General features: G+C 38.9%; 2 protein-coding genes across 4 annotated transcripts in view; one reads left to right on the forward strand and one right to left on the reverse strand.

Moving 5' to 3' along the window:
• Positions 1 to 3,928, reverse strand: part of dock8 (dedicator of cytokinesis 8) — a 55,710-nt gene extending 51,782 nt beyond the window's left edge. For all 3 annotated transcript variants that reach the window (XM_082556131.1, XM_082556130.1, XM_082556132.1), the window contains exon 1: positions 3,601 to 3,928. In XM_082556131.1, coding sequence (XP_082412257.1) covers positions 3,601 to 3,653 — 53 coding nt within the window. In that variant the 5' untranslated portion in view covers positions 3,654 to 3,928. The remainder of the gene's footprint in view (positions 1 to 3,600) is intronic.
• A 2,734-nt stretch (positions 3,929 to 6,662) lies between these two features.
• cbwd (COBW domain containing) lies at positions 6,663 to 25,111 on the forward strand. The gene is made up of 16 exons (XM_082555174.1): positions 6,663 to 7,001; positions 8,038 to 8,182; positions 8,339 to 8,425; positions 8,827 to 8,923; positions 11,987 to 12,078; positions 13,886 to 13,945; positions 15,555 to 15,592; positions 16,750 to 16,796; positions 18,224 to 18,310; positions 18,404 to 18,448; positions 19,014 to 19,070; positions 21,575 to 21,626; positions 23,501 to 23,569; positions 23,663 to 23,728; positions 23,847 to 23,970; positions 24,610 to 25,111. The coding sequence occupies exons 2-16, from the start codon at positions 8,077 to 8,079 to the stop codon at positions 24,681 to 24,683; spliced, it is 1,101 nt and encodes a 366-aa protein (XP_082411300.1). The 5' UTR covers positions 6,663 to 7,001; positions 8,038 to 8,076; the 3' UTR covers positions 24,684 to 25,111.
• The last annotated feature ends 464 nt before the right edge of the window (positions 25,112 to 25,575 follow it).

Consider the following 25,575-nt stretch of genomic DNA (forward strand, 5'->3'; position numbering starts at 1 on the left):
CAGTTCTGAGGTCCAGTCTTTGAAGGGAACCCTCACAAGCATAGGGAGAACATTCAAACTCCACACAGGACAGGTGGTGGAAACCCAGGACCTTCTTGCTGTGAGGAAATACTGTTAATCCCCACACCACACCTACTTGTAGAGCAAGAACCCTTTACCCCAAAGAAGTAGGCCCCTTTTTGTTATGTCATACATTGCAGGTCTCCACTTGCCATGTGTGCATATGGTGTATTCCTTCCAGCTTTTTAGAAATCAATACCCAAGTGTTTCTCAGACAGAGTCTGCTTCTACCCCCTTCCTCACAGCAACATCTCTGATCAATAAGCCCCAGAGATGGCAAATTTGATTACTCCCACCAAGCATAAAATTATCTATATTAGCAAGACATAGGTAGATCCTTGAACCTTTAAAACCCTTTCCCTCCTCTCGGTGTTTTTCCTTAATCTGAGCAGGGGAGGAAACACAGGAAAACAGACAGAAGTGTGGTATAAATGACAAGAGCAGGAAAGCAGACCAAAGGGATGCCCCCAGTGTGCATCTCATACTATCATATGTCTCCAGACTTAATGGGCCTTAGTGCTATCAGCACAATCACGACTCAGCTTCCTGTCAAAGGGAGGCACGCACAAACACAGCAGTCATTTAGCAAGGCTCAGGTCACAGGCAGGCTCAAAGCATGAAAAACTGGCTGTAAGGAATTATAATTTCCAGCTTAGTCCGACTGCTTTATCTGCACACATTTAGCCAAAGTTTGTAGGAAACTGCTTTTTTTTGACACTCCACTGGCTCATAACTCAGTGGCCCACCAACAGACAGGCAGGTTCACAGATGTCATTAGCGAAAAAACCCAGAGGAAATCAGATGAAATTCAATCTAGATCCCCCCTCCTCGCTGAAGCGTATTGAAAGACAGAGGCCCAGCATCTACAGCTGTCCTCACACCTGTTACCATATGCTCTTCAGTCCAATCACATTCAATCTCGGAATATTAAATGTCCAGCAGCTACCTAGAGTCTACGCAAAAAAACTGGACACTCAGCTCATGTTATATTTTTGACTGACATATTTTCACTGCAGTTTTCCATTCCTCTTTTTTTTTTAATATGCTTATGAAGAAACACACATTTCCTGATTTTAAACTGCCATTAGCAAAAAAGTGAAGTAAAACCAGTGAGTGACTTAGTGTCCCAGGTCGCAGGATTTCCTTCGCACTCCATCCTGATAAGAGGTGCCAAGGAAGGAAGTCTTCATAATTAATATATAAAATACAAGTAACATACAAGAAGAACTCAGTAAATATGGATTTGATTTGTTGACATGGAAAATAACAGGTCTTACAGCTTACTAGTGCACAGACAGCATAGATCAGGTTCATCTTGTGACAACTGTTCCTCTTTGTTCATGTGAGCTGCTTATGTATGGACTATGTTGCCTTGCATGGCTCTCTAGGTTTTTCCCCCTTTCACATCTGACTTTAGCTTGCACTTTTTCAAACAAGTGCATTTGAACTTTAATTTCTCCAACAATTGTCCAAACAACGTTAAGTATCATGGTAGCCACAATGAGTGCAGTAGTTTGTACTCATTATCAGATTTCAAAACCAACTCAGTTAGCAGCCAGTGTAACTCATAGATTTGTGTTAAATCTTCATCAGTGTTTTCAGCATTTACTTGCCATCCACTCAAAAGCATTTCCCCCTCACCATGCATTTTCCACCATTATCAATTTCCGTGATCGACTTTGCTGTTCTCTTTTTCACTTGCATCGAGCACCTGTTTAGTCTTTATACTGACATCAGCACAAACTCAATCCCAGCCAGCCCCCCCCCTCCCCTTAACTACAAGCACTTGAAAGCAAACATAACAACAGATATTTAAAGTATCTGCATCAGTGCCTTCAGTCTCGACAACAATAAGATTCTTTCAGGAGGATACAACCCTTAAGTATAATATGGGTTATAAATCAATGTGGTTCTCATGTCACATTGAATAGCAGCAGAATATCCAAAATCTAATCACAGTGAGTGTTAATCTATTCCATCGTTGCTCTTTTACTATGAAAAGGTGCTACAGTACAGCAGCCACTAATCAGTGCCTCTCTGCTGGCTCATCAGTAGATTCAGGCTGTGACCCAAGATCTCTCACATCCCTTAGCAGCTGAGCTCAGCTCTGCTCAGCACATCACATCACATCACAGCAAGTCGTCATGATTCTTCCAGGCTATTAAAAACAAGAACATGGATTTTCTTGACTAAGTGATTTGTCAATCGACAGTATCAAACATTTGGTGTAACCAGTGTGCTCATCTTTCACAAAATATGGCTACTACTATATGGCTCTTTAAGCGTTACACATATGAAAACTTCTAAAAGCTGTATATGACCAAAAAAAAACAAAAAACCTTTTCAGGGTTAAACTGATCCACACAAACTGACCTCCTCTACCATTTCAAAGGAGGCCCTACAGAACCTTATAAATATATTCCATCACAGTAGATAAATAGTGTATTTTTGTTAAATGACCCTACTGCACAGGAGGCATGGTACACAATAGACTTCCATGTACATACTTCCTCCACACCTGCTCAAGTGTCACAGCAGGAACTATGACCACATCCCTAGTCATTTATACAAGCTCTATGAGCTAGTCAGCCCTCCAAAAATACAGGAAATGGTCACATTAGTAACAGTAGATATATATAATCAGCATCCTCACGAGGAGGAAGTGACATAAATAATGTGCAAATCGTTTAGCTTGGTGATAAAAGCTCAGCATGCTGCTCAAATCTGACATGTATGTAAATAAAGAGCAAGAAATAAACAAATTCATGCATGACCGACTGAGCACATGGCTGCCACTGTAAGCTTAACACAAGTTAATATATAATAATTTTATAGCATTTTGTAAATGTAAACAAGGGGTGGCCACTTTTGGCCACGAACAAGCTGAAAGGGGTTTTTTATGTTTTTGGTCTCTCTGCACTAAAATAACAATGCATTATAATCAATGTTGATGTGAATCAATTACATGCCCCAGACTCTACTATTAATAATACAAGAAATTTCAGTAGCAATGCAATTATATAAAATTGCGAGATTTGAGGTTGTCGTCCAGCTGGTGCAGTGGACAAACAAACTGGTGTTTAAAGGGTTAAAAAATAAAAAAGTAATAATTATTTTATATTTATGGAAAGAACTGAAGTTACTTAAAAGCTTTATGCAAAAAAAAAAAATGGCAAAAAAACAAAAATAATAAAAAATTACAGACCTAATCTGTAGGTGGCCACTTGTGGCCATGAACAAGCTGAAAGGGTGGTGTTTTTGAACAAGGCCTGAGGGTTAATCATAACCTGCCATAAATTCTCTGAGCATTTAAAGTTGCAGTAAAGTTGGCTGTTTATAATCCTCCAGGCTGCCTTCTTTTCTCTTTTTTTCCCGGGACACAGTGAATCAACCTGCAGCATTGACATTCACAACATGTGGCTGCCTGCTTCACTCTGGACTTCCCTGAAGGGGAAGTAAGACTTCACATTCACTCCTAAACTAAACCAAACCAAACCAAACCGTGCCCCCAATACTATATTATAATTTCTCTACATTTACCTGTTGATTTTCAGAGCGAAAGCCCGCCGATCTGCGCTGCCCAGAGAAGCCATACGCGAGTCTGAAGTCCAGTCCGGCGACGGTGTCGCTGGTGGCTTTGGTGTTTTCTCGCGGTTTGGCACCGTCGCTCTCTCCGACGCACCGCTCCTCCAGCTTCGCTACAGCTCAACTGTCACACCAACGCTCATCTTGGTTGCGGCGGCGGCAGCAGCTTAACTGGGTGTAAACTTCCGCATTTAATGAGAGCCATCCCGTGGAGACAGAGGGGGAGAGAGAGGGAGGTAGACATCGACGGTGCGAGAGTGGGAGGGGATGTGATGGGACAGGCTGGATGAGGCGCGCGCGCTCCCTCGCTGCCGTGGTGAGCTTTAACAAGCGCTTTCCTTCAGTGTGTGTGTGTGTGTGTGTGTGTGAGAGAGAGAGAGAGAGAGAGAGAAAAGCGCTGACCACTTTCGGCGTGACACTCAGACTGAGAGGGAAACCATATAAATACACTTGTTTGATAGGTTGGCTCTGTCCAAATCCAAAAACGTCAGATTCACTTTTAACCACAACCGTAACCACATGAAGGTGCTTTAACCCAAACCCTGGCGGTGGAACCCTGAACCAAACATAGGTGTAGATTATCTCTGCTATGCATCGTGTCACCAGTATGATGGTGCACAAATCAAATCATCTGCTAAAAAAAAAAAAAGATTGCTGGTATATAAACTGTTATAAATGCCTTGCTGGCCTGTAACTTGCTCAAAAAAAAAAAAGCTATATTGGTTTTAATGAAGATTACTGAGTAGGTGCAATAATGTAGACTCATAAGGATACAGGAAAAACAGGGCATGTCTTTATATTATGTATAACTCCATTGTTTCAGTTGATTACAGCCTATTTACCAAAAATGAACAAAGATATTAGACATTGACAAACTAACAAAAAACAAATGTAAGCATCAGGAGTTTGGGAGCTAATTAAACAGGTGGGAGCAAACTGTTTGATCATTCATTAATTGTAAAATTGTCAAAATGTTAAAAAGTCTGCAGACAATGTTTAAAACTAAGTAAAGAGCCATCTTAACGAAACCTTAGTAAGTTAAAGAATAAGTTGTTCTCTAGCATGTGGAGAGATAGTCTCTCACTAAGAGAACTAACGGTATGTTTATTGTGACAGAAAGGGTCCCATTAACTATACTGCTTCAGTGTAACCAGTGCAAAGCACCTAATGTTCAAAAAGCAAAAAAACCCAAACAACAACAACAACACACACATCATACACTCACATACAAAACAGCAAAAAAATAGGACAATAGGGATGACATTCAAAATAAACCAAAATTGTACATAACCCCCCTCCCACCCACCCACACACACACACTTCTTCCACCTCACGGTATTAGCTTAAATCTGATAACAGTGCTATTGTTCCAACCTTTTCTCTCCCACTTCTTGCTGAAGTCTTGTTGTATATCGCAAGTGTTCCTGAGTATGTAACCTCTAAAAAGTGTAACGTTTTTTAACAACACATTTTTTTGGGGGGAAGATATTTTTCACTATTCTCCATGTTTCACGCAGTGTTTAGCCACAAAAACAAGAAATTATGCAATCCAGAAGTTATAAGTTCCTATGGGAGTCTATGCTATGGTGCCGTTTTGCTTGGTCTAAGCCTCACAAACACTGGAAAACACATCAAGGGGATGCACACACACACACACACAAAGAAAAGAAAAGAAAATCTAAACAGAACATAACTGTCTTGTTTTGGAGTGTAGCAGAGCTCAGCAGCAGAGTACAAGAACAAATGATGAGCTGTTTATTTTAGACTGTTACAAAGCCCATAATAACATACATTCCAAAATGGAAACAAAGTATGGTCCACAATTGCCAAGAAACATACAAACAAGGACAGGGATACACACAGAGAAGCAGATGGACAGGTAGCAGTGTAAGTACAAAAAGAGGCTTTAATTATGTATACAGAGGCAATGAAAATCAAAGAAGAGGGGAAAGACTTGGGTAACCAAAAACAGCTGTTGCTAATCAAGGATAAGAAGCTACAGGAAGTAAAAGTAAATAGAAGACAGGAGAGGCAAATCAAAATAAAACATACTAATCTGAAAGACATCACTTTTCAAGTGTCTCACACAGACACTTGACAATACAAAGAGATAACACAGTGAGACTACACAAAACCAAGGATGACTCCCAAACAGAATCAAAAACCAAACTCAGAATGCGAGAAGAATCATAGAAATAAACAAAACTCAGTCCAAACAAGGAATCATAGTTAAGGCTCGGGAATAACAATTAAATATTGTCAAAAAACTCACAGTCATGAAATACATACCATGGATTATAACCAAACGAAGAATACTTAACAATAACAAAAAACAAACAAGCTCAGGGCTCAAAACGGACAACCATGACAATAACTAAAATAGCAAAGACAAAACTACTAAATTAAGTCTTTAGGATTAAAATTGTCTGTAACTATTGCTTACTGTCTTCAAACAACAGGTAAATTTTGCATAAGAAGAAAGTAAATAAAAGACTAAATGCAATATTTAAGTAACTGAGCCTAATATAAAAATGTTTCCTATTGACAAGTGTCCTATCAGTAATGTTTGAAGGTTTATCGATCTGGAGAAGTTAAAGTAAATTGTGGCTTTAAATTTTTAGTTGTAATATCTGTTTTCTGTCATATATCTGTAACACAGGGGATCACATTGTGATCCTGGGTGATGTCTGATATTTAGCCTCTCTATAAATTTCACAAACTCAAACTTTTGAAGACAGTTGATAAACGAAAAATAAACGTGGGAAGCTGTTGCAGCTGACTCCATATTCCTTATACAGCGGCCTTTTATAGAATACTAAAACAGTATTAATCCAATATACAGAATCATAAATGTGTTGCACTGTATTAATGCTACTATTATATGTTATATCTAAAAGTTTCCTTTATAAAAATCTGCCCATGTGACACGCTTTGTCATGAACTGTTTTTTGTCCCCACCGTGTGGTTGTTTGCCACCATCAACCAGGACCAGGTCCGTGTAGAGAAACTGTCTCTAGAGCCGAGAGAAACCACACGTTAGCGTATTTATTTTAATGAAAAAAAAGTTTTAAATGTTTAAAAGAATTTCTTTGTAATTTATTCTTTGTAATTTCCACCTTTAGCGTTTACTCTGCCTGTTGAGTTCATCGCTGGTAGCAAAAGCGGAACTTTGTCCTTGCTTCAGGATTTGAGCGGAGTGTAGACGGTGTAACACGCTGTCTAATCAACAGCAGTGGAGACGAGTGCTTTTTGACGAAACTTCAAGTGTTTGCAATTTTATGAAGAACAGCCTTTTAATTAATTCATAGCAACTCGAAGGAAGTCCGGTTGTTTCTGTTGTCATTGTGATTCAGCAGGTAGGAGAGACAACGGTTCCTCCTCGTTATTCTTCATTATGTTATACAGGCGATTCTGGTGGCTCGTACGATTGTGGACAGATCCACTCATCGTGGGCATGAATGTAGCAGTAATTTTAGATTTTTGATGATTTCTTGAAAGGGTTTTTTATTTAAATTTATTTCTTATTAATTTTTTTAAGGTTGAATGATTATGCAGCATACGTTTTTAGTAACTTTAACAAAGAAGAATTGGTTGCACAAGTATGGATTTATTTTGGATTTTCTCTGATCCACACAAATATTTACATACACTGACTTCAGTCTGTTAGTAAGTTGCGCTGAAGGCTCTAAAATGTCTTAACCAGATCAGACTAATGCCTGCTAACTTCCCATCAGTAATCATGGCTCATTATAAGTGGTAGAAGTGTCAGGAAACCAGCAAATTTAAATAAACTGCCAATTCTGCCAAGAAGAGTAGTCAAATATAGGAACTGTGGCAGAACTTTGTTGATGGCTAACAAAAGAATCTGGTCAAGTGCAACTTGCTAAGGGGTATTTAAAAATATTAGTTTGGGTACACATCTATATTTAAATCTGTTTGTATAATTTTTTCCCTGTGTGGATTTGAGAAATTCCTAAATGAACTCAAACTTGTGCACCTACTTCTTGTGTTTTAAAGTAGTTGGTGATGTATGTTGAACAATCATGACGAGTGTATGTAAACTTTTGATCACAACTGTATAATTCAGTGAATGTCACTTTTGCTGTTCTGGTAAAACTGTGGAGAACATTACATCTGCTGGTTTGTTTAGACTTGTAAACATTTCTCTATTATACAGTAAGTCCCTTTCTAAAAAATTCTCATAGGCCTGTTCAGTCATGTGTTATGACACAACTGAAGAAAATGTGCCTGAGTTATGTTTTTATTCATGGATTTCTTCGGCATATTGTTTAACTAATGTCATTAACCTTTTTCTCCAGATGTACTAAGTAATTATTATTATTATTTACTGTGCATATCTTCAGCAATATGTGTTTTGTGCTTATTGGTCAGGTCAGATAAACCTTGTGCACCTAAAACATAATTTCTGGCATGATGTTGGATGAGGATGATGATTGCCCAGAGTTGGTGCCCATCGACACACAGCCGGGTCCTCCCGTAGGGCAAATACCGGTCACTATCATCACAGGCTATCTTGGTGAGCGAGATCTGTATTACGAGCTGCTTTAATGAGCTTATAAAAGAGTTATAATCTGAGACTAAGCTGCAGGGTATTGTTTACTCAGCCTGTGTTACATCATAAGTATGGTACTAATATCACTCCTTATATGTTTCTGTATTTATTTATTCATAGGTGCTGGAAAAACTACACTCCTGAACTATATCCTTACAGAACAACACAACAAGCGGATTGCTGTCATACTAAATGAATTTGGAGAAGGTAGTAAACCGTTAATATGCCTCAGAGAAATCAAAAGCAGGCGTTATTTTTGCCTGTTTTGTTCTGTTTTCTTGGTGACAGGTGAATGATTGTTGTTGTTATTTCCTCTGATTTCCACTAGAGGGCAGCACAGTAACAAACTTACACTGATATACAAAAAGCCAAAGTTTTTCATCTAGATTTTTTAAAGTTAGGAACTGCATTTGAAGTATGGCATTGTTGCCTTCATTTATGTTCAGTCAAGCAGTGGACAGTTTTGTAGTTTAGCCTATTTACATTTGTGTTTTTATTAGTTTGATTGGTGTGAAAACCTCATTTGACATCTTTATAGATCTTGTAAATGTTGAATGTATTGGTATAAATTTCTAGGTGTGAATCGCTCATCTTTCCTCTTCTTGCAGGCAGTGCCCTTGAGAAGTCCCTTGCAGTGAGTCAGGCAGGAGAGCTATACGAGGAGTGGCTAGAACTGAGGAACGGCTGCCTCTGCTGCTCTGTCAAGTATGTAGAGTAGCTAAAGCCCATTTAGTGTTGAGTTAGCATTAAGAATATACATTTTGACTCATTTCTATTTCTAATAAGACATTATAATACTACTACTGTGGTAATAATTGGTGCATTTTTATGTGAGATTGGAAAAGTATGAGATTTCTTTTCAGTGTGACAGCCATCTCCGATAAAACTCATAGTTTCACTCTGATTTTTCAGGGATATTATTATGCAATGATTTTTAAACACATGTATAATTTCTGGCACTATGGGTCCCACGATCAAAAAATAAATAAATAAATTATCCTCTCATTCACATTTTGTCAGATATAGAGGAATACTGAAGATATTGAAATATGAAATAATACAAAGAGGATCATGAATAAAAGTGTCTGCGAAGAAAAAATATGTTACAAATTTTGAATTTCTGAAGGTGTCACCTTTTACATTACTTCAGCATCTTAACCAGCTACATAAGATATTCATAGGAAATAATTACTAGATATGTGCTATATGTAGTTTTTTTTAGTGTGATTTCTTGCGATCATAATGTTCTTTAGACCATCAGCATGTTGTGTGGGTTTACAGAAACAGTCCTTTTCAAGTTTCCAGCTTCATTAGTCCCCAGTTATTGCAGTCTTAGATCAGAGCCCACACCAATGCCTGCAACGTCCGGTCAGCGTCACCTTAACATAAACTTGCGAGAGGATACTCTGTGAATCCTGTCTTCATCATCAAACTGTCGCAAAGAAACTGTGACATTAGACCTGTGGAAACCTGGACTTTGGTTTGATGAATTACCTTCAGTTGTGGTTTCTTTGTGAGTCACAAAGTGTGCGTTTCCGACCACAAAGCGTGAAGGAGGATGTGGGACTGATTTGTGCGTACAGTGAGGGTATAATTTGTGAGCATAGTTTTTTTTAAATAAACTAAAATACATCTGTTGTGTCTGTAAGGCTTATTTGACCAACAGGAAGATTAAGTGCTGTATCACTTGACCAGTTTGAATTGTTTTATATATTTATTGTTACTTTTTGCAAAAGTATTTATTGAGAGTGACCAACATGGACAGGATTAGGAATGGGTTTTAGTGTTAAAGTTAGAGAGGTGACGCTGACATGGTTTGGAAATGTGCAGAGGAGGGATAGTAGATATGTTGGATTAAGGATATTAGATTAGATTAGATAGAACTTTATTAATCCCTCGGGTGGGTTCCTCTGGGAAATTCGATTTCCAAAAAAGCACAGCACCGACAGAAGTTACAGAGTTACAGAATATTATATATATATATATATAATACACACACACACACACACACACACACACACACACACACACACATATATATATATATAAATACAGAGACAATATAAATAAAATATACGAAGGGGATAAATAGAATAAATAGGAATAAAAATAAAAATACAAGTGAATTGCACATTTCAAGTATTGAGTCTATTGCACCGTTGACTATTTACAAAAGTATTGCACAAAAGGTATTGTACAGTGAGGTGAAGAGGCACTACAGCTTAGTTGTTCCCCCCTCCTTTGTCCTCCTGTTTCCCCTCCCTCTCCCCTCCAGAGAGGAGTTAAACAGTCTGATGGCGTGTGGGACAAAGGAGTTTTTAAGTCTGTTAGTTCTTGTCTTTGGGAGAAGCAACCTGTCACTGAACAGACTCTTCTGGTTGTTAATGGCCGTGTGCAGAGGATGCCTGGCATTGTCCATAATGTCCATCAGTTTCTTTAATGTCCTTTTCTCTGCCACTGTCACCAGAGTGTCCAGCTTCATGCCGACCACAGAGCTAGCCCTCCTGATCAGTTTCTCCAGCCTGGATGAGTCCTTCTTTGCTGTGCTGCTCCCCCAGCACACCACAGCATAGAAAAGTACTCCAGCAACCACCGACTGGTAAAACATCCTCAGGAACTTCCTGCAGATGTTAAAAGACCTCAGCCTCCTGAGGAAGTACAGTCGGCTTTGGGCTTTTTTATACAGGTGCTCTGTGTTGCATGACCAGTCCAGTTTATTGTCCACCCACAGCCCGAGGTACTTGTACTTGTTGACCACCTCCACCTCCTCCCCCTCTATCTGAACCGGCAGTGGACCTGCTCTAGACCTCCCGAAGTCCACAACCAGTTCCTTAGTCTTTGAGGTGTTGAGTTGCAGGTGGTTTGTGTGACTCCATGCGACAAAGTTCCTCACCAGACTTCTGTACTCCTCTTCCTGATCATCCCAGATATACCCCATGATGGCTGTGTCGTCTGCAAACTTCTGAATGTGGCATAATTCAGAGTTGTAGCAGAAGTCAGAGGTGTACAGGGTGAAGAGAAGAGGGGACAGCACAGTTCCCTGTGGTGCTCCTGTGCTGCTGACCACTGTGTCAGACGTGATGTCCTTCAGCCTGACGTACTGTGGTCTGTCGGTGAGGTAGTCGGAGATTGCATTTGTAGCTGCCAGGCAGGAGGAAAAGAGGAAGATCACTGAGAAGATTCATGGATGTAGTGAAGGAGGACATATATAGGGCTGGTGTGACAGAGGAGGATGGTAGGGTTGGGTGAAATGAAGGCAGACGATCTGCTGTGGAGACCCCTAAAGGGAAAAACCTAAAGAAGAAGAAGAAGTGATATATGTTTCATATATTTTATATGTGAACTTACCTTATATCCTACATTCATAATTCTTTGTATATGGTATTGTTCTATAACAGGGGTGTCCAGTGAATTTTCCCAGTTGGCCTCCGTTGGGGCCTGATCAGAGCATCTTATCAGTGGCAGTTTATAAAAAGATAAAATGACTATTGAGCAGAATTGAGTTCCCCATTTTTGGTGTGGCCCTCCACAGCAAAACCCAGTTTCTCATGTGGCCTCCACTGCTCTGTAATGTAGAGATGATTGAAAATATATATAAAAATATAAACATAAATGAGCGGGTATTCAGTCCTTGATTTTGGCTGTTTTGTCAAATAAGAGTTTGTATTGTGTTTTCTTGGATAAGACGATAGGATGTCAATTGGCAAGTTAAATATAAGCTGTCTTTAGTTATTGGTCATTGGGTTTTTTTGTTTTGTTTTTTTTAAGGGACAATGGTCTCAAAGCCATTGAAAACCTGATGGAGAAGAAAGGAAAGTTTGACTACATCTTGTTAGAAACCACTGGACTTGCTGATCCAGGTAACATACTTTTTCATTTTTTTGGAGAAGGTAGAATATGTTGAGCATATATGTGTGTTTGTTTGTAGCTGATTTTAATCTGCAGCACAGGCAGCAAACATTCAGTTATTTGCTGGTTCTGTGAAACCTCAGTCACCAGCTGTTCCACCAGGTGGTGTGTGTGGGCTGGAAGCAGTTTTTTTACAGCCCCCCCCCCCCCCCCCCCCCCACACACACACACACACACACACACACAGATGTCATGTCATGAACGTCAGATCTTATTTTTTCGCAGTCTCTGTGTCTGCCAGTCGGTTATTGATTGATTTTTATCATAAATCTTAAATTCACAATTTCAGCTGCTACGTTTTATATCCTGAATGCTAGAGAAAGTTGAACACACCAGTTAAAGTTTTTCAAGTCATGTAAAGGTAAAGATTGGTGTAAACTAGAACCAACAAGGGATGATGGTTGATTCTAGTGTCTTGGCCAGCTCGGGCCTATCTCTGTGGTTTTTGTTCTTCCTGTGCTTGCGTGGGTTTCCTCTGGCTTGCACAGATTTATTCTGTGTTTGAATGCACTGTTTGCATGTATGGTTAAATATGGCTTTGGTCAGTAAGGCTAGAGTAGTGCTAAATTAATGTCAGTCTACTTCCAGTACTGTTTTGACAGGCTAAACGATCTGTTTTAGGGAGATAAAATTCTTGCCTAGAAGTTTTAACCCTCTCAAGGTGGGCGTTGCAGATTTGCAACAGTTAAAAACTAACAACCTGATTACCCCACATACATATTTTATGAGATTTTATTTTATTCAGAAGTACCACTGCAGGACTTGGTTGTGCATTAGCAACAAAAAGTTTAATTTGAGCCTGAGAGGGTTAAAAAGTGAACCATAATTCTTTATTTAGGTTTCTGTATCGTTATGGTAACAGTGTCTCTCTCTGCCTTGCTACACCACATCCCCTTCCTGATGCAACCCCAGTTGAACCAGCTTCTTCTTGCCGAGCAAATGTATTAACCACTGCACTAAGACGTTTACTAGGGATATTCATCTCAAGTTTACCATTTTATAACTAACTGCTGTGATAGTATTGCTATCCATTCATTGCTTAGGCTTGAATCACAAAATCAGTGTTGGGCTATAACAAGGTGAGTGCTATAACATTTGGGATGTGCCACTAAATGACAGGTGTCAGGCGCTAATGGCTTACACAAAAGACAGAACCAACTGAGCACGCTCAGAGTGGGTCTAGGGCTCGCGTCTCTGCCACGTCATTGGCTTGTTACGGACGAGGACAGGTCTGTCATTGGCTCTGGCAGTGCTGTCAGTCATAAAGACTCCCAAGGGGATTATCTCATTTCTTTCAAGAAGAGGCTGGATGAGTTATGTGAAACATGCCACTCAAAAACAGTGTTTTCATTACACGTGCATCAAATATTTACAATGCTTTCTTATTCTGGCTTGGCACTTAGACAAAGGGAGCTATGTGAACAAGCGGTGGCTGGCATGGTAACAGAGGGTCTTGTAATAACCACGTCCTCAGGAAAATAGAAACAAGTCAAATGTACGAGAAGGACAGGAACAACTGAAGGCTTCAGATATTGGTTTTGTTTAAAACACAGACAAAAAATGCATGAAAGGTTTGTGAGAATAATTAAAGTGTTTACTACATATTTGCTGGTTCTTTTGTTCAAATAAAAGACGTACTATTAAGATGTCTTGAATCTGTGGAAATTGTGATAGCTAAAGCATTTTCAAATAAATCAGAAAGAAAATTGTCAGTGGATCTAGCCCTTGGTATCAGACACTTTGCATTTCCTCTGACAGGAGCTGTGGCCTCCATGTTCTGGGTTGATGCAGAGCTTGGCAGTGACATCTATCTGGACGGTAAGAGATATGTAATGATGTAAGTTTGTACTTTGGCGCTTTTGCTGTGTCTGTCAGGTTTTTTGACTTTGCAGCTGTAAAGCCCATCACACATCTACTTCCTATATAGAGATAAACAGAGATAATGGCGTCTTTGGTGAGGCGTGAAATCACATTTCAAATGTTTACGTTTTATTGCACCCTTCTCTAGTTGCGTGCACATATTGTAAGTCTTTCCATTTGAATGTGTTTGCCTTTATTGTGTTTGTAAAGACGGAGAATTAAAAGTATAAAGCAACAGTTTAAAAACCAAATAGTTTAAGAAACGTATTTTTCATCAGGTGCATGCACACTTGCGTCATGTAAGGTAAATGTGAAAGCCTCCACTCTTAACACTCTTTAGCAGTTGCTTTCACTGTTAATGTACTGCTGCACGTGTTTCTGCTATGTCACACTGTGTCGCGCGCGCACACACACACACACACACACACACACACACACACACACACACACACACACACACACACACGGAGCAGAGAACTGCAAACAGCTGGATTTCTATCTGTTTGGTGCTCATGCAAACAGCCTTTAACTACACTAAACACTTTCTTTAGTTAAAAATTGTTCTGAATTTGATTAATTGCAACTTTTTCACTGCAGAGTTGATTAATTTGAAAATCCCAGCACAGATCTTATTATTCTGTACAAATAACATGATAATAGTGTTGTCAGTATAAAGATCCTAATGTAAACTCTGGTGTGTTTACTTAAGCTTCTCTGGTCCCTTATGTGTATAACTACTACTACTATTACTACCTGTTCTGTACCATTAAAAACAAAATTTGAACGGAATTAAAATATTCTTAAAGGCTAAAATTTAGGTTTTCTCTTTCGGGCCTATGAAGCTCAAATTGCAGAATAAATGTGATTTTAAAAAACATGATCACACTGGCTTAAATTCTGCGTGTTTTTTTTATTTTTTTTATTTATTTTTTTTATAGCGATGACGTACATTCGACAAAAGTATTGGGCCACACCTTTTAATCCTTGAATTCTAGTCTTCTCAGTCCTATTTTCAAAAGTACATAAATATAAAACAGAGCACCTCACCATGCGGTCTGCCTTTACAAACATGAAAGAATGGGTTGTTCTAAAGAGCGCACTGAATTCATTCATTCATATGTGGTGTTATTGCAAAGTGGAACTGCTTAACAACCAACTGGCAGCAGGTCAGCGAGTGCTGAGGTGGATGCAGCCTCAATAACTGACATTAACATCAGCATGAAACCTGTGCACCGGGAGCTTCACGGCATGGGTTTTCACGGGTGAGCAGTTCCTGTAGGTGTTATATTTGGGTGGAGCTGTACTTTTGTCCATGTAGTGTATCTGACTTGGCCAAATTGTGTCTACTTTAAATGGTACCTTGGTTCTCACGCTCAATACTCAGCTGTCTACTCTGTTGTTACAGGCTACAAAACCAAAAGTGTTCTCGAAATGATTCAGACAAAGTAGCTCAGACAGACAAAACCAAACACCAACAGGCAGCTGCTGCACAGAGAGGACAAGCACAAGTTGTGGTTTCGCCTTTAATTCACTAATCCTCGATATGTGGTGTTTTTGTCTCTCCTAGGCATCGTCACTGTCATTGATGCCAAGTATGGACTGCAGGTTTGTGTTGTGTACTTTTGAGTAGCTTTGAGACATTTAGTACTAAAATAATTACTCAAGACAGACAAGATGTTCAAGAAACGGTCTGCAATGAGCATTTGAGTTTAATAATTTGGGAGATTTTGAACTGTTTAATAAGTTCACTTTGCATTGTGGGGACATTCTGATTGATCTTTCACACTGAATAATTAATAATAGGAAGAAAATAACTGTTAGTTGTAGTCTTGACCATGTCAGTCAGCTTCAGTGCAAATTCTGAGTAGTAGCTAAACTCATTTAGTGACTTTTTGGTGCTAAACTTATGCAGTTGTTTGTTAACCTGCAGTAAACAGCAATAGATACGCAGTCACATCCTGCCCCCTTTGTGCTACTTAAAAGGAGTGGGGCAAGTGACATCTAGATAATGGGCTCTAATTTGAAGGTGTCATACTCACTGAGGTGACACATTTCATGGCCTAGGCGCTGTCCTCTCCTCAAAGGCAACGTGAAGAAACTCCTGACAGAAAGACAGGGGATTTAAATCTTAGTGAAAGAGTAATGGATATCAGAGATGTGACCATGTAATAGGAATGTCACATCCACTCACCTGTCTCTCCTTTCATCTATCTCATCAAATATCTGTCTGTCCTAAATTTATATAAATCTATCTGCCCCTGACTTTTCAGTCCCAGGAGAGAGGATGTCAGATAAAAGCAGCAATTGGTCATTCTATTAGGTTTTATTTAATACATTTTTTGTCATTCAGTCCTCTAGAGACAAAGCTGTGGTGATTCAGCCGATGACAGATTAATGTCACACTGGCACTAAGGGTCAGGACCCAGATTAACACCTCCTGCTCTCCCTGTTATTACATATTAAGCTGTTTTGGAAAATGCAGCACCCCCAGTGCAGTCTTTTGTGTCCCATCCAGCAAGAAGAGGAGATAAAAAGAAAATGGAAAGTGATCTCCCGTGGTTCCACGTGTTAAGAAAATCACTTAATTTGCAGATATTAAACGCAGGCCTTTCTTATCTATCTCAGTGTCACATTTTTGTACATATTAGCTATTCTGATTCTTGAAAGAACGCATAAAGCATGAGCAATGCAGCCCCTTTAAATTCTTATTATTATTTGTCATTTTGACGTTGCATTTGTAACTTATCTCCACTTTTTGTTAGCAACTAGCAGAGGAAAAAGCAGATGGACTTGTCAATGAAGCAGCCAGGTAAGTTGGCTGTATTTTTTTTAAATAATTTCTTTGGAAGCAGGAGCCATTTATTGTCTTTGCAAAGCTATGCTAACAAACTTTATAATTACTGTGCAGACATGAATAGGGTGGATTTCCCAAAATTACAGACAGAACCAACCGCACAGTATCGCCATCATCAAGCTTTTATGACTCAATGTGGACTCTGCTCTCGTCGCGGCTCTGTGTTTGTCTCCCAGCTTGTGTCTTACAGCAGCTGTGTGCTGTTGTCGTTGAACAAATATGCTGATGACAAAAGAGCAGTTGCGTGACCTTTTGCATCCTTTGTCTTTGTGTATTCACCTCTAAACTAAACAGTGCTCAAGTCTCACTTGAGTTTGCTGTGCATTTCACGTTGCTACACATTAAGACTTACTAATACATGCCCATGCTACTGTATTATTTAGCCTCTTTTTTCCGCTGGAAAATTGACACACTTAATCACAATGAAAAGAGGTGCGGTAGATGGTTGCCGGTCATGTATAACTTAACTTTTGTGGTTGTCAGTGTCGGTTTTATTTCTGTTGCACACTTGAAAGCAACAAGGTTGGTCAAAGTGCTTTACAAGTTAATTTCAAACAAACAAGATAAAACCACATATCAATGAAACAAAACCAGTCAAACTGACTAAAAACAAGTTGGAAAAAACCAAACAAACGCCACAGCGTAAAACACCTGATGGGAAAATGAGCTTGAAAAAATGCCATGGTAAAAGCATTCATTTTAAGATGGGATTTAAAAATATCTCGACTAGATGTTCTAAATGCAGTTTTAGCATTATATAAGTCGAGCAGCTGGTTAAGAAGTAGCACCAAAAGTGAGTAAAAGAATCCTAAAATCAATTCGAAAATGGGCAGGGCCCTGTGTAAACCTGCTAAGACTGGAGTTATGTGATCATGTTAAAGAGATGTGCAGCAATATTTAGGACTAACTGGAAGCAAAGGAGAGATTAATGTGTGCACAATCAAATTACAGAGAGTTACAGTAGTTTAATCCAGAGGTGATGATGCAATGATAAGTTGGAGGAAGTTGAGATTTTACTTTGGCAATTTGAGATAACCAATAAGAACTGGTCTTAACAACTGTGTTCACTTGCTTCTCTAATATAAAATAAACTGACTAAAAACTTCTGTAGATGTACATCAAATATTAATGTTGTGAAAGGTGTTGCAGGTGCATAAATACTAGAAATGCTCTTTTAGCCAGTTGCCAGGCAAGATCATGACTGCATAATATCTGATTATAGATAAGAACCTTCATGGGACTGAGGTGTACCTGTGTGTCAGGTTTTCTACACTTCTTTGTGGGTTTTGTTTTGTTTTTTGTCCGTTGTTGGTGTCATAGAAAATTTAAAGTGCGTGTTCACTTGTCACATGAACTCAGCGTTGTCTTTATTATCCTTTCAGACAAATTGCTGTTGCTGACTTGACCATTATCAACAAAACAGACTTGGTGACGGAGGAGGAACTAAAGGAAGTCAAAGACACTGTCAGGTCAGCATTCAATATTTTGTCCTGGTTGTCATCTCCCTATTTAGGTGTCTGTAGAGTGGATATGTGTAAAGTTTATGGTTTCTCTGACTTCAGGTCTATAAATGGGCTCGTCAAGATCATAGAAACCCAAAGATCAAGGTGAGTGGTAAGGTATAGGGAATCGTGTTGTGAGAAAGGGTTAAGTGGCTTCTCTGTGGCCTGGTCCCCTGCTGTGTTTGGTGTGACTCCTGCTCAGATCTTTGTGTCAAAGATAAAGCTGTTCAGACGTGACTTGCACATGTACAAACACAAACTGCTGTGACCTGAGTAAACACCAAACCCCTGCGTGGTGTCCAGTTTCCCACAAGGCTTTGCTCTCTGACCCCAGGTCTGCATATGTGCGAATGCGCATGCATCCAAATATGTGTGCGCACGCACCCTGCTGTGCGTTATTGAACCCAGGTAGCATCTGGCTAACACAAGCATAACTCCTTCAGAGTTCAGAACTGGGTGAGCAGATGAAAGACGCCATGCAGCGAGGGGTTAACCGAAAAAACATTGTCAAAACTTTTGGGGGTTTTGTGCCTAATTCAGCTGACTTGGTTACTTTGTTTTAGAAAAGTTTAAATGTCTGGCTTAATTTATTGATTTATTACTCAACTTGGTGTGGAATTTAAATTAAACTAAAGAATAAAATAAAATAACTTGTGATCTTTGTCTGCAGGGTTGATCTCTCTGAAGTGTTGGATCTGCATTCCTTCGACAGTAAGGACGGAGCAAAGTGAGTCAGTTTAATGTAACTCAAGTTATTATTGAAAGCCAAACATAACATCAGTGTAGATAACTGGTACACGTGTAAGTGCTGCATGATTATTGACATCCTCATATGAAGAAACAGATTTTCAAAATAAAGCTTAAACTAAAGATGATACAAATATTTATGTTGAGGTGTTTAAGGTATGTTACTGAGAATAAGAACTGACGTGAAACCCTAAAGAAATTCAAGAAAATATATTGACATAAAAGCATTTCAGAGCTGAAATCTTTCTTTGGCACTTTATTAATGCATTGTCCAGTTTATGTACTGCTCACTACTTATATCTGTTGTCCTCATCTCAAAAACTTGCAGTCCAAAGATAAAAACATAATAATTTTGATGCCACTGATGGCCTCTGCTGCTACTTTGAACTGTCTACCCAGCAGTCCTGATACCGTGGTGACCATGTTTCTCCCTAATTAACAGACTCTTTTATTGAGCATCCCTCTGTTACACCACAGGATGATCATCACATTGTATCCCCTGTAGAATGCCATTATAATGAAAAGAATCAGTGTTCATCCCTTCATGTGAATGTGTTAAAGCTCTCTTACATGCCCCGAGTCACTGTCTCTGGGCCAGCTGCAGAGGATTAGTGCTGTGTGTGTCCATTGGCTCCCGAGGAGTTTCCCTTGTCCCAAAAGATAGCTCCTTTACCCCTGCCTTTGAGATCACGGGCCCCGCCTCCCTTCAATCCCATGCTGGCTGTTTGAAGCGGCCCCCCGCCGCTCAGCCTGTGTGGCACTAACAGCACGCAGGGCTCAAGCAGCTGGACACAACATTTAGCCTCCTTGTGAGGTCAGGGAGAAGTGGGGGCACGAGGGCTGTAGTTTGTTTGGAAGTGTTGGTGGGTGTTCTGTAGGATTTAATTGGCATTTCTAAAGCCTTTGCAAGTCTGTTTAGAGCTGTAATTAAGCACAGCATACATTGCATTATACTTTGAGATCAAACACAAAGAAGAAATCTCTAAAGTCCACTTCTTTTCTGTAGAAGATTAGGAGGAAACAGATAAAAGTCATCAGTAGGGTCAAGTACATTTGCAGTTGGTTAACCTTTATTTAATAATGAAGGCCATAATGATAATGTTTTTGCAATAGGCAGTAATACATAAAAGTAAACATACCACAAAATCAGAATTAAACTTTGCAGCTTTCGAGACAACGGAGATGGTTCCAAGCATTTTTTCCAGATGCCATTTTTAGATAGAAGCTTAAACCTGTCTGGCTGGTTAACCTCAAAAACAAAGCAGTGGCTTCTTATGAGCTCAGCATCAGTGTTTGATTGTTATTGATCACTCCTGACCAACTCTGGAGGAAAAAGTGAATTCTTTTTTCTGCTTGTGTTTTTTTTTTTTTTTTTTTTTAATGAAATGAAATAATTCCAAGTATAGCAGCAAACTTCATAACTTGTGCTTCATCTTAAAGTCCATTGAGGGGATCCCACTGTCCGCAGTAGGAAGCACTGCAATAAGCAATAAACCCCTTGGAATAACTGTTACCAATTTAAAATAATAACAGTGTGAGATCAACACAAACAGGTTCTTAAATGTCCCGCAACGTCAGCTATCAGAGAAGAGGACACACAGTACAAAAATAGTAGAGGCAGCTCCAAAGGCACAAAATGTAATTGGTGGTCTAACATAACATAATATGCAAAGAGTATATATATATAATTAGATTAAATTAGATTTTTTAAAATTTTGCTTCTGTACACCACTGCAGTGGGCTTTAAGTCAAAACAATAGGGTTAAACTATTGCATTAACTGTTTAGGAATTACAGATATTATCCACAATCTCCCATTTTCAGAGGCTCAAATGTAATTGGACAAAGAAATAATTTTTTTAAGTAATTACTTTTTAAATTTTTATTTAAAAAACACTGGTCAATAACTCCCAACACTGTTTCTCCCCCTGCTCTGCTAAGCTTTTACTGCAGCTGCCTTCAGTTGCTGCTCATTTGTGGATTTTTCTGCCTTCAGCAGCTCTGGATGCTCTGTTAGGTTGAAACCAGGTTACTGACATGCACTGTGGACCTCATATATAGAGTTTCCAGTGTACAGTTACCAAATATCAAAGTTCATCACTTAGAATCATCTTCAGATCTTTTAGCTGCTTAATCTGTCATGAAATAATAAGAAAACGGGTCTCACCTGGCTGTGAAACTACTCGACAGTCCTATTATGTTTAAGCCTCTGAAAAACAGGAGGCTGTGTAAAAAAAGAAAAAAAGAAAAGAAAATGTCTGTAATTCCTAAATAGTTCATGATGTAGTTTTGTTACACCCTTTGAATAAACGCTGAAAGTCTGCACTTCAACCATTTCATTTAAAATCCAATGGGGTGGCGTACAGAGGCAAAACTGCAAATACTCTACTGTAATATTTTAAAAATGAGGTTGATTTACTTTATCTGTTTTTATCTGAGTGTCACAAAAAATCTATGTAAAACCATAATTTCTCTTATCTCGAAGTCTTGCAGAGAAACTCCAACTTGTCAAACCTACAAGAGCACATCTTGACAAGGTATTGTCTCTTTCAGTTGATTTATTTCCTGTTCTTGAGCTTTGTACACCACTGGGAGTTTTTCTTGTTTTGTTTGCTAATTTATTTCAACACATCATTTCCTACGGGAGAAAGAGGGCTTCATTGTCCTCAGGCTAAAACTCTGCCCTGCATTCCCCTGGGCTGTCTCACTGTAGTGAAAAATCCCTTCGCGCAATGCTTTTTGTGATTAGATCAACTTGAGGCTTTTGATGTTTTTTATGACATTTTAAACAAACCCTGACTGAGTCATACACAACTTAACATTCACAGCTGACAGACTTGCAGTACTGAGCAAAAGTTGAAAGTCGGTCTTTGTTTCTTTATATTTTGGTAGGAAAATGTGGAATAGGTGCAGTGATTTATTGAATCATGCACGTAAATACAATATTTCCACATTACTTCAGTAATATTGAGGTCCGGGCTCTGGGGAGGCCAGTCCAAGACTAATGGTCTTCTAGTGTGTGCTTTTCTATCCATGTATGCTTTTACTTGACTGCCAGTGTGTTTGGGATCATTGTCATGCTGAAAAAATGAAGCTGTTGCCGATCAGATACTTTCCAGATGGTATTGCATGGTGGATCAAAATCACACTGTACTTTCCTTCATTTGTAATTCCATCAATTTTGACATGATGCCCAACACCACTGGCTGGAAAGTAGCTCCAAATCATGACAGAGCCTCCATCGTGTAAACACTCACTGCTGTATCTCTCTGCTGACCTCTGCCTTATACACTGATGAGAATTTGTACCAAAGCTTCATCATGCCATCAGACCTGTTGCCACTTGTTTTTCAGCCCAGTTCTTTCTATTTGGCACACAACAGCCGTTTGCAACCCTTTCAGAAAGCCTGAACAACTAAATATATAGAGAACTTGAGGGTCGCTCAAGAATTTTACGCAATATTGTGTGTTGACTAGATGATCACGACACTGGCAAGAATCTTCTCTGCGTTTTGTGGCGTTATAGTTGTTTAAACAGAATCCATTTATGAATCCAGGATGTTGGATATGAATACAAAATATAAAGTGTAACTCTAATCACAATTGTCTCTTGAGCTGATTTGTTTTCATATTAAATAATATTTGGCAAAACTTTGTTTCTTCCAGGGTTAGTTTCACATGGATATGCTCATCAGTTAATAGATCGTATGCTTCCTTTAAGCAATTAGGTCTCTTTCTGTTGTCACTTGTGCTTTATACCCATGAACTTTTATCACAGGATGAGGAGAGATTAGGGTTATTTGTGTGGGTAAATCACAGCATTGTTGTCTTTTTCTCTCAGGTTTCCTTTCCCGCATGAAGCTCAACAGGCACACTCTCAATCCCCTCCACCTCTTCTCCCCCCATGTTGCTCTTTTCATGTAAATGAGAATGCTCTTATTCTGTTGTTATACTAAAAGACAAGGAAGTATATAACTTTAACACTTTGACACAAAACCCCTCAAATATCTGCAAAGTGCCCTTTAAATGCTGTGAGGAAGTATGGAGGGGAGGGACTGTGTTTCTGTGTGAGAGAGAGGAAAAAGAGAGGGGGGGGGGGTGATAAAAAAAAGGAGTGTGGAGCTGGGTTTCAGGTGCCACGTGGGGTCGTGTTGTTTCTCACGTTCATTTACAAAGTCATCAGTTTGGGTGCTAGAAAAACACTTCTTTTGTTTAGCTTTCATTACGACTTTGCTAGTTTCAGTAAACTGAAAATTTATGTGAATTTGTGTTTGAAGTAAATCCCATCAGTTCTGCTCAGGGCACAAACGTATAGAAACCAAGCATGTTTGAAGTATATACTTTTAATTTTAAAAGTAATAATATTTTTCTAATTATATGTTTGATTTTGATATTGTATGTTGCATCCTCAGAGTATTTTAACTGTGACCTTTGAAATTGCTGGGGATTTGTCTGAGGACGCCTTGAACGCCTTCATCCAGGTGAACACGCTCTTCATCATTCATATCTCTGCTGTTATTGCTAATTATATGCAAAACGGCAACGTCCTTTGAATTTATTTTCCTCCGTTTCAGGATCTGCTGTGGGAAAAGATTTTCTGTAACAAAGACGGGCAGCCGATGAGCGTCATCCGCTTAAAGGTACAGCACAACACAATAGACACCCCGGTGGCGACAGTGATCAATAATGTCAGCCTTATTAACTACTGTAATCAGTTCCAAATGTGTGGTTAATGTGTCACCGGTGTGTTTTTTACAGGGCATAGTGTCGTTTGCAGATAAAGGCCACCAAGTGATGCTGCAGGGGGTTCACGAGCTGTACGAGCTGAATGAGACGCAACAGCTCTGGGAGAACCCGCGAATAAACCGGCTTGTCTTTATAGGTGAAGACGCACACACACTTTTTTGTGTTTATGCACCTCATACCACTCTGGAACAGTATCACACTCCAGCTGTGTTTAGCTGACTCTGTGGGTTGCTTTGAAAAGCTGTAAAAACAACTTTGTTGATGTTGAGACTTTTGCTCATAGAAACTATTTTTACTCTACCGGTTTACTTTATTCTGTGTTGTAACTTGATTTTGTATTAACAGCACTTTAATTTACTGTGATTCCTCCTACTTTTGATTTATTTATCTATTTTATTGTAAATCACTTTGACTGCATATCAGTGAAAAACACAATTTTTGCTTTCTTACTACTTAAAATTCAGCATGTTGCATTAAACGATTAAAATGGTCTTTTGTTATAGATTTTTAAATCATTCTCTGTGCCAGTATTGACTACATGGAGATAGTTTACTAACGTTTATTCACCATTGTAAAATTGTTTTTCTGGTTATAAAAAAAAAAAAAATCATAAATTTTCTTTGCGTCCTAGTTTTCTGTCTAGCTTACTTATTGGTCATTAATAACCAAAGGACGTTACTGTAAATGGAGGCATTTTATCTGCAGTGGAAAAAACTCCTACACTTTTCATATCTGTGTGTGGCCAAACTTTATTAAAATCCACTTTGTTTTGCAGGAAGGAACCTGGACAAGGACATTCTGCAGGAAAAGTTTGTTTCTACAGTGCTACTTGGCTCAGAGAAAAATTAGCTTCAAGCCCTTTTTTCCTCTTCTTCGCTTCAGATTTTGACTCTGGAGCAAAAGCGTTGGGACTGGCTGTCCTGCGATTGTCATTCAGACTCCTTTTCTATATGAAGATTTGGTAGATCAGAGGGTGGATAAAGTGTTTAGGCACTAGTGTCCATCACATGCTTTAAAAGCTACGTTTAGAAGGAGTTGTAGATTCTGACCCTGAAAATTTACCCAAAACAAGTCCAGTGATTTAATTAATCCATTGCAATTTTAGAAAGTTTTATTTAATAAAATAAACATATTTACAAAGTTAGGAGCCAACCCAGCAATGCACATGCTCTGCTACTTGGGGAATGGATGGTACTTGAAGTGGTCCTACCTATGTTTCCCACTTTGAATATGTGGATTTTAAATTATTCAAAATAAACGTTTGTTTTTCTTCTGAAGTATGTATTCTACTGATTTCCTGATAAACCTACTCAAAACAATTGTTTTTCATCCGTTTCCTGGTAAAATAGCATCACTGCTTGTAAATATTGTTCTGAATAGATAAATGTAAGTAGCACGGTTTTCTTTAAATTAATTTCCTTTTCAAAAAATACACTGTGTCATTTATTTTCTTTTGAATAATGCAGTTATTTGACAATACTGTGAGGGGCGCGCCTCACAGTATTGTCAAATAATAGCGCTTGCAGCTTTAGTTGATGATTGTAACACTTGACAAATTCGCCCTTGACAAATACAGCTACTCTATTTTTATTTTTTATTTTTGGTATTTGTTACTTAAGCCTTCATTGATACAGGTATGTGAGAACCATCTCTTGCGCGCACAGTAGGTCCTGTCAGGTGAAGAAATGGGTGGAGTTTCCCCAACTTAGTCATTTGCAATGGAGATGCTACAGCAGCGCTG

Source organism: Aulonocara stuartgranti (assembly GCF_965226115.1).
Source record: "Aulonocara stuartgranti genome assembly, chromosome: 12".
Lineage (NCBI taxonomy): Eukaryota > Metazoa > Chordata > Actinopteri > Cichliformes > Cichlidae > Aulonocara > Aulonocara stuartgranti.